The 12,285-nt window shown below is 30.9% G+C and overlaps 2 protein-coding genes and 1 non-coding gene across 5 annotated transcripts; 2 read left to right on the plus strand and 1 right to left on the minus strand.

Annotated features, from left to right (window-relative positions):
* The first annotated feature begins 1,508 nt into the window (after positions 1 to 1,508).
* LOC101513638 (scarecrow-like protein 18) lies at positions 1,509 to 3,570 on the plus strand. Its single transcript, XM_004487705.4, has one exon. The coding sequence runs from the start codon at positions 1,598 to 1,600 to the stop codon at positions 3,389 to 3,391; it is 1,794 nt and encodes a 597-aa protein (XP_004487762.1). The 5' UTR covers positions 1,509 to 1,597; the 3' UTR covers positions 3,392 to 3,570.
* A 355-nt stretch (positions 3,571 to 3,925) lies between these two features.
* Positions 3,926 to 3,997, plus strand: TRNAH-GUG (transfer RNA histidin (anticodon GUG)). The gene has a single exon. It is a non-coding gene; the product is annotated as a tRNA-His (tRNA).
* A 1,790-nt stretch (positions 3,998 to 5,787) lies between these two features.
* LOC101513965 (NADH dehydrogenase [ubiquinone] 1 alpha subcomplex subunit 2-like) lies at positions 5,788 to 11,938 on the minus strand. 3 transcript variants are annotated; one of them, XM_012717826.3, is made up of 4 exons: positions 11,768 to 11,938; positions 7,308 to 7,404; positions 7,056 to 7,162; positions 5,788 to 6,073 (listed from the first exon to the last, which is right to left on the minus strand). In XM_012717826.3, exons 2-4 carry the CDS (start codon positions 7,391 to 7,393, stop codon positions 5,970 to 5,972), a joined length of 297 nt encoding a protein of 98 aa, XP_012573280.1. In that variant the 5' UTR covers positions 7,394 to 7,404; positions 11,768 to 11,938; the 3' UTR covers positions 5,788 to 5,969. The 3 variants fall into 3 exon arrangements, with proteins under 3 accessions (XP_012573280.1, XP_004487764.1, XP_004487763.1); XM_004487707.4 differs by having other exon boundaries at positions 7,308 to 7,395; positions 11,768 to 11,936; XM_004487706.4 differs by having other exon boundaries at positions 7,308 to 7,400; positions 11,768 to 11,935.
* Positions 11,939 to 12,285: the final 347 nt, after the last annotated feature.

Raw genomic sequence — 12,285 nt, forward strand, 5'->3', positions numbered from 1 at the left:
CAAAAATTCATAAAAAATTTCAAACAAAATCTATAAAATTAATTATCATCTTCATCATAATGCAAATTTTATCAAATTCATAACTTAAATATGTAAATAAACTCATATTTTCATTCTTTATTTGATAAACTCATAATTTTTTTCTCGATTTAGTCATATATTTTAATTTTAAGTGAAAATTAATTATCATCCTCAATATAATGCAAATTTCATCAAATTCGTAACTTAAATCTTTAAATAAAGTCATATTTTCATATCTAACATCAAATAAAGAATAAAGTACCAAATCGAGGAAAAAAATAATAAATGACTAAAACGTTAACTAAAATTAAGTTAAGTGACCACCGGTGCAATTTAACCTATAATATAATAATAATAATAATAATTTACTTTATAAATTATATTTGAGATAAATGTATTTCAATATTGTATATCTCAAATATAATCTCGATAAAGTTTTGCAAACTAATTATAATTAAAATACTTTTTAATTTCCCTATGAATGTCATTACTTACGCCATCTCTGCTGGATTATGCAACAATTTAGGAGAAAACAAATACTTGTCTGAATCATACCTTATGTTTTATGATACTTATTGAATTATTATCAACTTTAATGGTTTTGTGTGTCCCGGCCACCTTAATCATATCGACAGATTTTAGTGACAATATCAATGTTAACCGTACTAGACGGATTGAGTGTTAGAACCAGTCAATTTCACATTAAACTAAGCAAAAACTATACTCTTAATAGACAGGTATGGGTTGTGTCACACAACCCCGTGACTATGTGAACTTAGCTACATCTTGGCAGTTTATGGCAGTTTGGTTTTAATCTTTTATTTTTTATTAAGTATTTATTTTAGTTATTTATTTTTTAATTTATTTTTGTTCTTTGTCTTTTTGTAAATAATGAATATTAGTCATTTTTATCATAATAATTTCAAACAATTAAATGATTAATGTTATGAAGTGTTGAAATCTAATTTTAAGTCAGTTATAAAATTAAGTGTACAAACTTAACAAAAACGAAATAAAAAATATGTAAAATTTTGATAAATATACTTCATTTTAAAAATTTAATATCTATTTCAAAATACGCAAGAAGAGTCTTTTCAAATACAAATTTATTATTAAGCTAAATAAATGTTTCTTTTAAAGAATAATATAGTAGATACATATTAACAATTGTTAGAAGATATTTCAATAACTAGATGATGCTATAATTTTTATTGTGATTGTGAAAAATATTAAAATACATCACTTGTAAAAGATAAAAAATAAAAAATAAAATAAAATAAATATTAAATAAAAAATAAAATACTAAAATTATATTTAAATAAAAATATCTACCTTAAAATTTGAAATTCTGATTTTTAATCAAACGATTTAGATTTAAATTTAGATTTAGATGTGATTGATTGTGTGTAATAACCCTGCTCACAATCCAAATCCTTAATTGACTTGATCAACAAAAGTTCATATACATTGAAACAAAACAAAGTACGACAATGACTAATAATAATAATCTTATTGTTCTTGTTATATAGAGAATGAAGTACATAAGATACTAAAGAAAATTTTGTTTCAATTTGTGATGGATGACTTGTACCATTTTGATGAGTTCAATTTCCATGCACTTGAAGATAAATTTAGTTCATCAAATGATATTTTTTGGGAAACCAAAGGACATAATGAAATGAAAAATGTTCAATTTTCTTTACCACAAGATCTAGGAGATTATAATGGAACTGATGAATCTCTTAACTCTAATTTTGGTTTCATTCCAAATGATCCATCACAAGAACAAGAGTTCCTTCTTTCAACAACTAGTCAACAAAAGTATCATCAAGATTATGAAGCTTTTGATAATCTACACTTTGACATGGTTCATTTTGATGAACAATTTCCAACCAAAGCTGTTCCAATTTGTGAAACAAAAAATGAAAAACAATACCATCAAACTCCAGTGGAAATTTTGAAGAATTATGGAAAAGGATTCAAAAGATTATTACATGATGAAGGAAAAATCCTTCATCCTATTGATGATTTTGATTTAGTCACAAAAAATGAACATGTTAGAAAAAAATTGTCAACCGAAGATATCATGAAAATAGCTGGAACAAGATTCATACAATCATCATCTTCAGAATCTTCTTCATCAGGTAAATTGATTCTTAATCACCCTTTTGGTTTTTCTTTCTCTGGTTTATCTGATGAAGAAAAAGAAGATGTTGCACTAGCTGAATCACTCTTAGCTTGTGCTGAAAAAGTTGGATATCAACAATATGAACGTGCTAGATCTTTTTTATCACAAATCGAGTCTTTATCGTCGAAAACAGGTAATCCTGTTAAACGTGTCGTTTATTATTTCGCCGAAGCTCTTCGACGAAGAATAAACAAAGAAACAGGAAGAGTTTCTGTTTCGTCGAACAATAGTACGAAAAAAATTGAGTCTTTATTTGATCCTGAAGAAACAACTAAGGATTTAAATCCGACCCTTATCGCCTTTTTCGAAGATCTTCCATTCTGTAAAGTTTCTATGTTCACTTGTGTACAAGCTTTGATAGAAAATGTAACTGATGCAAAGAAGATTCATGTGATTGATCTCGAAATTCGAAAAGGGTTGCCATGGACAATACTAATGCAAGAGCTTCAATCAAGAAATGAATTATGTCCACTTGAGATTCTAAAGATAACAGCTATTGTGAGTGGAAACACAAACAATTCAAAGATTATAGTTGATGATACAGGTAAAAGATTGAGTGAATTTGCGCAAAGTTTGAACATAAATTTTTCTTTTAATATAGTTATGGTATCTGATTTATTACATCTAAGTGAAGATCTTTTCGAGATTGATTCGGACGAAACAGTTGCGGTTTATTCGCATTTTGCACTTAGAAGCAAGATTCAAAATTCAGACCAACTTGAAACTATAATGAGAGTTGTTAGAACTATAAATCCTGTAGTTATGGTTGTAGCTGAGATTGAAGCAAATCATAATTCTAAGTCTTTTGTGAACCGTTTCATTGAAGCACTTTTTTACTTTAGTGCATTTTTTGATTGTTTTGAGGATTGTATGAAAAAGGATGAGAAAAATAGAATGATTATGGAATCAATGTATTTTAGTCATGGTATTAGAAACACTGTGGCTGAAGAAGGAGCTGAAAGAAAGAGTAGAAATGTTAAGATTGATGTGTGGAGAAACTTTTTTACTAGATTTGGAATGGTGGAAAAAGAATTGAGTATGATGTGTTTGTATCAAGCTGAATTGGTGGCTAAGAGATATGCTTGTGGAAATTCTTGCACTTTTGATATGAATGGACATTGTCTTCTTGTTGGGTGGAAGGGGACACCAATTGCTTCTGCTTCTGTTTGGAAATTTGTTTGATCTTTGGTAAATGGAAAGTAAGAGATTTTGTTTTTTTGTTTCTTATTGTCAAAAAGATGTGTGTGGTTTTAGTTGTTATTATTATTACTAGTTTCAAGTTAAGAGAAACGTTTTGTTTAAAGGATGTTGCATGTGTTTAGCATAGAGTGTTATAAAAGTAATTGAGGTGTTTTTCTATATCTATTCTTTAGATTACAATATTTGATTTATAATAATATATGATTTTATATAAATTAAAATTTTCGAACGATTGTAGAGACTAATCTTTTAAAGTAATAAGATCTATTTAAAAATTAATCTTTTAATATATGCATCAGTCAAAAATTAAATGGTTGAAAAATCAAATTTCTACCATGTCACATGATATTTATTATTGACGATGACGATGATAGTGTTAAAATTTGTACTATACTTTGTTTTTCAGTTCTTTCATTTTTATCTAATAGTAAATGATAGGTTACGGTGGGTCAACAATTGCTAATTGAAGTGACGTTTACATATATGAATGTTATATAAGTAAAAATTGATATAATTGTGGCTGTAGTTTAGTGGTGAGAATTCCACGTTGTGGCCGTGGAGACCTGGGCTCGAATCCCAGCAGCCACACAATTAACTTTTTTAATTATTTTTCCGTTTGAACTATTTCTGGGACAACAGACATTATTAGCCTATAGTATAATTCCAATTTTAACATTTTGTGGCAAAAAAGAAAAATTATTGTCGCATGTTAACATTTTGATATTATATTAATTAATGTCACCAACAATGCTAGTATAAAATATGAAAGTTTAAACCAACATAGGTGATGGATAACTAAAACCCTTAAGCATGTGATCATGAGTTTGATATCTAACTATTGCGTATGAAAAATTATTTGTTGAGTCATGAATTAGATATGTGACAAATGCATATAAAAAATTATTTGTTGAGAAAAGTTAATTCTTTAAATTGATCTTCATATTTTAAATGATTATTTTCTTACTTCCGACCTGAGTTACTTTGTACAACAAATAATAAAAACTTAAGAGAAAAAAAAAAATACCAAATTATGAATCAGTCATGGTCGCATAGTCACACTCACAGAACTAAAAGAGACGGGTGTAATGGATCACTTTAACGGATGACAACTCCAACAAGCTCCTACACCATGGACTTGGGTATTCTGTTGGCTCTAAAAAGGTTTGTGAATTGTTACTTTGTGCTCTTACTTTGTGCAGTAATAAATTAAAGTTTGGCGAATAATTTAATGTTTGATTACTTGTCTCACACTAGTTGGGACTTAGGAAGTTAGGAAGCATGGCAACGGTTTATGTTATGATGGAATTAGATATCATTTTGGACAACTCAATTCTTTGTAGACAGTTTCCTTTCGTTATTGCTTAAGGTATTAAAAAATAATAGAAATGGAAAAGGAAAGGCACGCCAGTTTTGTTGATTTATTTGTTTTATCTTATTTTAATATAATACAAATAAATAATAGTGCAATAATATAAATTAGTTATTTATTAGCTTTAGTTTTAGTTTTAATTTTAAGATTATGTGGTTTAATAACTATTTAATATTAAAATAAATTATAAAAAATCAATTACATTGGTCCCAATTGAACTGAATTTAGATCCCTTAAACAATGTATCTAGCTTGAGCTTTTTAGATGAAAAATATATAGTTGAAAAAAGGGTCTCACTAAAGGTTATAAAACGAAAATCTGACCCCCGTCTACTTAATTTCTGGATCCGTCTCTGCCTTGGGCTAGGACTCGTCACATTTCTTCAGTAGAAACTACTTTACCCACCCCCACATTACTAAACAAGACAAAAATTGTAATTTTGTCTAAAAGTATACATCCGAACAATACATAAACTAGATTTTTCGTATGTGTACATTTAAAGTGATTTTGGGTAAAAATGGTTCATCCCTTCTCCAGTTACCTTGGGCTTACTTGATTTTGATCTTGTGCTTATTGGTCTGTTATTGTATAGTCTTTTCTTTACATGTTTCGTCGGCTTATTTTTATTATTTTTTCTTTTTGACGATTGTAGTTCAAGCTGATTGTAGTGCTACCACCTATCAGCTTGAGAGGGTAACAAAGATTATAGAGTCAGTTTGTTTGTTACAAAGTTGGTTACATATGATTATCCCAATATGCTTTAAGAATAGGATTATGTAATTCGATTGGTCATCTTTTAATTAGTCGACAGAATGTTATTTTCTAGTGTATTACATGTTCTCTATCTCTCCTATGCATATGAACTGATTCATGTATTTATTACAAGTTCGTCAAACTATGCTCATTTTCAAGACAAGCAAAAGCTGTATGGGTAATTTGAAATAGCATTGAGTGCATATCCCTAGTTGCTGAGTCAAAATACATAATTCATATTCTCAGCAAGTCAACCTTTCACTAAGAATAATCATATGAATTAATCTGTGATTAATGGATATCACACGAAAAATGTACCCAAAATGCATAATCCAGTATTTCATCATAGACTCAACAGATTCATTCTTGAAATGACCAAGAGACACAAATTGTAATAACAAGATTTATTCCATTTCAGAAAGTGAATAAGCAGTAATATCAAGCTTTCAAAGATTGCCCTGCTTTTGCCAGATCTTCAAGTGCCTTCAAAATCTGTGGCTCTGTCATACCTTCCAGTTTAATGCCTTTCTCAACACCCAAATCTAGTATTAAAGATTAAATTATAGGAATTGAGATAATAACACAATCGATAAACTAGTACAAAATAATGAATATGAAAAGGATGCACTACAAGATAATAATCAGAAATGTGCACCATCTTTGAAGAACAGTATACCAAAACTGACATCATATGTAATGAAAAATATGAGTAAATTTCTGTGTGTTTCTTGTGAGATCACATCTTTTATTTATAATGATGTTGCAATAACTATATTAAATGTCTAGGAAGTTGTGTTGACTAAGACTACTAACAATTAGCCTAAGATGTTGCACAATCAAATAATAATAAAAACATACACTGAATTTTAACATGTAACATAATTTTCTTATTGCATTCAAGGCCATCCACGATAAGCAAATTAATTTGAAGTAACAGTCACAACAGGATTGACATTGTACACAACTTTGAGTTGGGTCAAGTTAACGAACCCATAAAGGGGGAAAAGTTCTTCCAACTCCAATTTTTCCTTTCATGTAATTGAAGGAAATGAAAATCAAACTTCATGCCACTCAAACAAACAAATGTTTGTGACAAAAATCAAAATTGGGATAATATTGAAAATTAGTTTTGTACAGACTACTAATACTATCGCATTCTCGTCTCTGAAAGAGTAGTTCAATCATACGTGTTGGGAAACCGAAGGAGTATATCATGTAGAAGGTCAAGAGTTCATTTCTTACTACTAATAAATCTTTCTCCCCAAAACAAATTAACCACTAACAATTTGTCTATAAAAAATACTAACGTATAAATAACTTGAGAGTTATTGAAATTGAAGTGAAATTAAGGGAACAATGCATGACTACATTAGCATACATTCAATGTCAGCATCAATGTTAATTTCCTAAAAATCTCTATTAAGGAACTAAGGGGGCAACGGCTTGGGAAAGATGATATGGAATGTGAAAGCAAATTATGAGGTGAGAAATTCAACTAAAAAGGAGATTTAAGACAGGTGGTACCATATCTTGCCCATAATTGGGGTTCAACTCCACTGCATTCCCGGATCAATATGGGTAATTTTGGGTTCAATGTCTTCAGTTCCTTATAATTCTTTTCAACAAATGCCCTGAGATAACAAAAAGTAATAAGAGCTTATTAAATACTCAAATATGTATGAGACACGATTTAATTAAAAAGCAATTAAAAGATATTTAAAAAATAATGCTGTGAAATTTTGGGTCCAGAAGAGAAAGGAAACAATATATAATAACCTTGCAGATGAGCTTGCAGGTGATGACTGGCACATCAAAATTCTAAGCTCTTTTATGTTCTTTGAAAGATGTCCTCTCCATGCCATTGCTTTCCTAACTCAAAGACATAATATTCGTGAGACTTTACTTCATCTTAAGGCAAGAAGAAAAGGAGATAAAGACCTAACATTAATAATGCAAGCTAAAGCTACTAAAATACCACTGGCTGGTAGTCTGACAGTAAAAATCAGTCTCACTACCAGTAGATGCCATTGGATAATTTTTCCAATGCAGTAACCATGATTTTCCCTTCTGCTTCACAGTTTACGAGTTAATCACTGCTAGAGGTTCAGTGAGATTGAGGAGGGACTATACTTTGCTTGTACTATAATTTTATTTAGGAAATGCCTCTCTGTATATTCACAGTTTACGAGTTAATCACTGCTAGAGGTTCAGTGAGATTGAGGAGGGACTACAATTGCAAAGATGCTAAAAGTACTTGGCTTGTACTATAATTTTACTTAGGAAATGCCTCTCCGTATATTCATTCTAATGACTTTTACAATTGAAAGTGTTTCCTTTGGTATGCTATTCAAATAAAAGATTTTGCTTTGTGAAAAAGATACATTCAAGAACAACCTTTTAGAAACCTAGTAGCTTTTGCATGTGCTTTAAGAAGAAGATAATAAAATTGCTACCGCCTCACTTGCTTGGTGTCATAGTTTGAGGATTCATCTTAATCTGAGTTTCCATTTAACAGATTCCATCAATTTGAATGGGGGTTTAATGTTTTTCGTAATACAGAATCTCTATATTTGCAAGTGTTTGTAGTTGTTGTGCTTCAACTGTTTGACAAGTTACTTGAATGAAATAAATTATAGTTGAATGAAATGAAATAGGGTTGTTAGATTTTAAAAAACTGATATATTATTTTGACAGTTTTTATTTTTGTAGCTAGTTTTAATTGTTTAAGTTTTTTCTGTTGGTTGTTTCAGAAATGTAAGGAGACGGAGAAGTAATAGATTTAGCACAGATCTGTTTGCATGGAGCTATGTTGTCAGTCTCAGATAGCAGTGCGGAACGCCAAACTCTAAAAATGGGATAGCGGAATCGCGGATAGCGGGATGGCCGCCGCTATTGCAAAGCTCAAAAAACAGATTGCAATGAAGAGGATTAAGAAGGGTTGTATAGTTGTAGAGATGAGAAGAATTTATAGAAGAAATAGAAGTAGGGAATATGAAATTGAATCAACGAACTAGAGCGTGAAAACATATCGGAGATTGCAAATTTTTTGATAAAGAGATTCAACGAACTAGAGGGGCTCATATAAGATTTGCATGGCTAGAAGAATAGTACCACAAGCATCTGAACAAATCAATTATGTATGAGGAAATTGAAAATCTCATAGACTTTCACATGACAAATGCAATCAGAGCGTATTTGCTTTATTTGTTGGGCACCACCATCTTTACTGATAAGGATGCATATGATGTAGATGTCATGTACCTACAGTACATCAGCTAATGTAGACATAACCTTCTATGGTATGCCCTTTTGTTTTTACTTTGTCTAGAGGTGGATTCAACAATCTCGTTTCTGGAAAAGCTATTTGACGCATATGCTTCTTAATATGCAGTTTCATACTGTAATCCGCTTTGTTAAACCGTTCCTGAAATACACACGTATTTAAGTTTATATACTACAGGATGGATTCCGAATAACTTAATTATTTAATTTACTTAAAACATACCTAAATCACTTTCAACTCTATCATAATAGAAACATCTGGATTACCTTCTTTTACAACAACACCATCATCAAACCACAATCTCTTCCAATGGGTGTTTTCTTCATCTAGTCGAATAGGTGTACCATGCATTATTTTGTTACCAATTATACAAGCACATGGCAAATCGTAAGTTTTTCTAGTTATACAGCCACGCATTGTACTATGCATACCACATTTCTCGGCCTGTGCTTCTTCGCAGTGAATAAAATTCAATGCAGCTCTAGAAATGTTAAAACACTAACTTCAAGTACAAAACATTCCCTTTGTATATGTGTTCTAACACAGTCAAACTCTTCTCAAACGAGGCTTGTATCTCAGTGAACTGCAATTTCATCATATTGTTCATTGCTTCCCAATCTTTCACCAAATCATCCTTACTATCAAAAACATATAGCTTTTCAACCTACTATGAACAAATTCAATTTTATTTGTGGTTGTGTTGCCAAAGTGTAACACACGGTTCTGTCCATGCCTTTACAATTTTCTCCTTCAGCAGTTCTAATATAGTACTTTTGACATATTTAAGGAACGTTGGAAATTTTTCACACACCTTTCTTAACTGTACATTGGAATCAGCATATACTTTCTCTGAATGAGAGTCTACTACAACATCCCAAGCCCTCATGATGGTGTCCCATAATTCATTCGGCTTGACCTGTTCTGCATTCGAATCCTTAGGTTTGACAGTTTTTACCTTGACATCTGACTTACATCTAGCTCTCATATTTTTTGAAACATAATACCAACACAATAAAGCAGTAGAGGTTGGAAATTATTTTGCAAAAGCATTCATCAACGACAATTACTTTTGGCATATAGTCTGGACTTCAACAAATTACGAGACATCTCTAGAACCCAAGTGAAATTATCCCCTTTTTCAATCTTGATAAAAGCAAACCCAACTGAATATGTCATCTTTGTCGAAGTGACACCGACTATCTCAAGTAACGACAATTGGTACTGGTTGGTTTTATAGGTGGAATCCATCAGCAGCACAGAAGGAAAAGTGTTAAACAATTTGATGGATTTCGGATGAGACCAAAAAATATCTTGGATCATTTCAGACATACCAACTGCTCTTTACTTGTATACATATTTGTGATCATTCAAACATTTCAACAGATATTGCATTTCTGATCTTGGACCCGTTATAGGTTTCTTGTATCTTTGCCGTGCATTATAAATTTGTTTCATTGTAGTTACACTATCAATTCTTCTGTCTTTTAAAGTCAATAGAATATTTTTTGGTTGAACCGTGTTTCTTGTCGTCTCACTAACAAGTTCTTTCTCTTCCGCATTTAAATGACTAGTAACGAGATGAACTTTTAAATTTGGATTCATCTCATGGTTGTGTTTTCCATACACAACACAAAGATTCCATTCTTTGGTTGCTAATACATATAACCACGCAACCTGAATGGACAATCACATTTACAAGATCCTGTTTTTTCGCGTTTCAACTTCTTCTTGGTTCCTTTATACACACCACCTCTTTCACAACCCAATACAAAAAATTGTTTTCTACAATTAGAACCATGATCAGAATTTGTTATAACTACTGAAAATCCTAACTTAACTGCTTCACAATGAACCCAAGCAATCAAATCATCTCGAACACTATATTTCTTATCAGTAATAAAATATTTCCCAAAATCAACACCCTCTACTAGTGGTTCAGTAATGTACGGTTTCAGATCACTAACTACAAGATATCGTGGTAATGTAGCTCTAAAACCCTCCTCATTGTTATTTCGTGCATCTAGACTTTTTCAAAATTGTATTGAATATTACCTTTGCTTTGAAACGAAAATAATGTTGATAGAGTGAATGGATGAAATGATTATGTATTGAAACACAAATTTCGTGTAAAAATGGTAAGTTTTGAATGTTTTTTGCGGTTGAGTGTTGAAGAAGACGAAGTTAGAAATTCTTATTTTTGTAATATATTCCGGTAAAAAACCGACTAGAAGCCAACTTCCGATTGTAAGGGGTATTTTGGGGGATCTAAGCATTGTGGGGGATGAGCAATTTCCAAAAGGTGTTAGAGGAGGATTTAGAGGGATTAGATAAATTCTTCAAATCTTTTTTTATGTCTTTATAATAATCTCAAAATTGAACATATAGTAGTCATATGCATCTCCTTCTCATCCGCTATAAAAACTCTCTCCCAAAAGACCTATGTCTCTCTTTCGGTCTCCTCCCCTCTCCCAAAAGCCCTTTGCTCCCTTCCCTTTCAAACCCTCAAATGGAGCCTTCATGATTGATTTTATCTCTTAATTCTACAGTTGATGGCTTGTTGGTCCCTCCTCTTTCTTCCCCTCTATGAAATTTTCAACATGGAGAATAATCAATGTGATATTTTGTGTCTAGCTAAATTAATTTTCTCATCACAGTGATTTTATTCATATGTTAGGATATTAAGGAACTAGGTCTAGAATTGTGATATGCTTAACAGGAATGAAATCATTAACACTACATACACGAGAACCAATCAAATCACAGAAGAATGATAGGCACAAACAATATACAAGCACACAAGAGTAAACACGCAATAATTATGAAAAATCTGAAGGTGAAAATGAGATTTCAGCCAACAGAAATGCAGAACATAATCCCCAAAAAATAATAATAATAATAATAATTCATAATGAAACTGTAGAATCATCTAGTATAATAAAAGTAGCGAATATACCAGCGAGATACGATTTGAAAGAAGCCGCGAGATGAGATCTTTGACGATGAGGGCTGAGGCTGGACAATCGACCGTAGACGGTGGTCGGAACTCGGAAGATCTTCACGCGGATGGCTGCGGAAGGTTCAAATGAGATATGAAAACGCTTTCTCCGTCAGTAATGTTTTTTTCTTTTTAATATGAAAAAGAAATAATATTGTATTTTATTTGGTTTTTTAGTGTAAAAATATATTAAAAAATAGGCTTAAAATATATTTTCTTACTATTAAAATCGGTGGATTATCACAAATTCTAGTCTAACAAATAAACTCACTTCTCATAATAACATAACATAAAATGATAAAATATACATAAATATAATAAAATTAAAGTGATCGAAATATTTATATATCTAAATTTATAGCGTGGACGAAGTCATTTATTAAATATATAATGGATTGAAGTTGATATTTTCATTTGAAGTAAATGATTATAGCAAATAAACAGAAAATCAAATAACGTCTCAACAAGACAACAAA

This window comes from Cicer arietinum, chromosome 1 (assembly GCF_000331145.2).
Source record: "Cicer arietinum cultivar CDC Frontier isolate Library 1 chromosome 1, Cicar.CDCFrontier_v2.0, whole genome shotgun sequence".
Taxonomy (NCBI): Eukaryota; Viridiplantae; Streptophyta; class Magnoliopsida; order Fabales; family Fabaceae; genus Cicer; species Cicer arietinum.

Excerpts from the sequence above, each read along its gene's own strand:
- LOC101513965 (XM_012717826.3), bottom strand. The coding sequence starts at position 7,393 with ATGGCATGGAGAGGACATCTTTCAAAGAACATAAAAGAGCTTAGAATT. Across the intron at positions 7,163-7,307 it reads CCTGCAAGCTCATCTGCAAG|GGCATTTGTTGAAAAGAATT; the intron begins GTTATTATATAT and ends TTGTTATCTCAG. Across the intron at positions 6,074-7,055 it reads CCAATTATGGGCAAGATATG|ATTTGGGTGTTGAGAAAGGC; the intron begins GTACCACCTGTC and ends CTTTAATACTAG.
- LOC101513638 (XM_004487705.4), top strand. The coding sequence starts at position 1,598 with ATGGATGACTTGTACCATTTTGATGAGTTCAATTTCCATGCACTTGAA.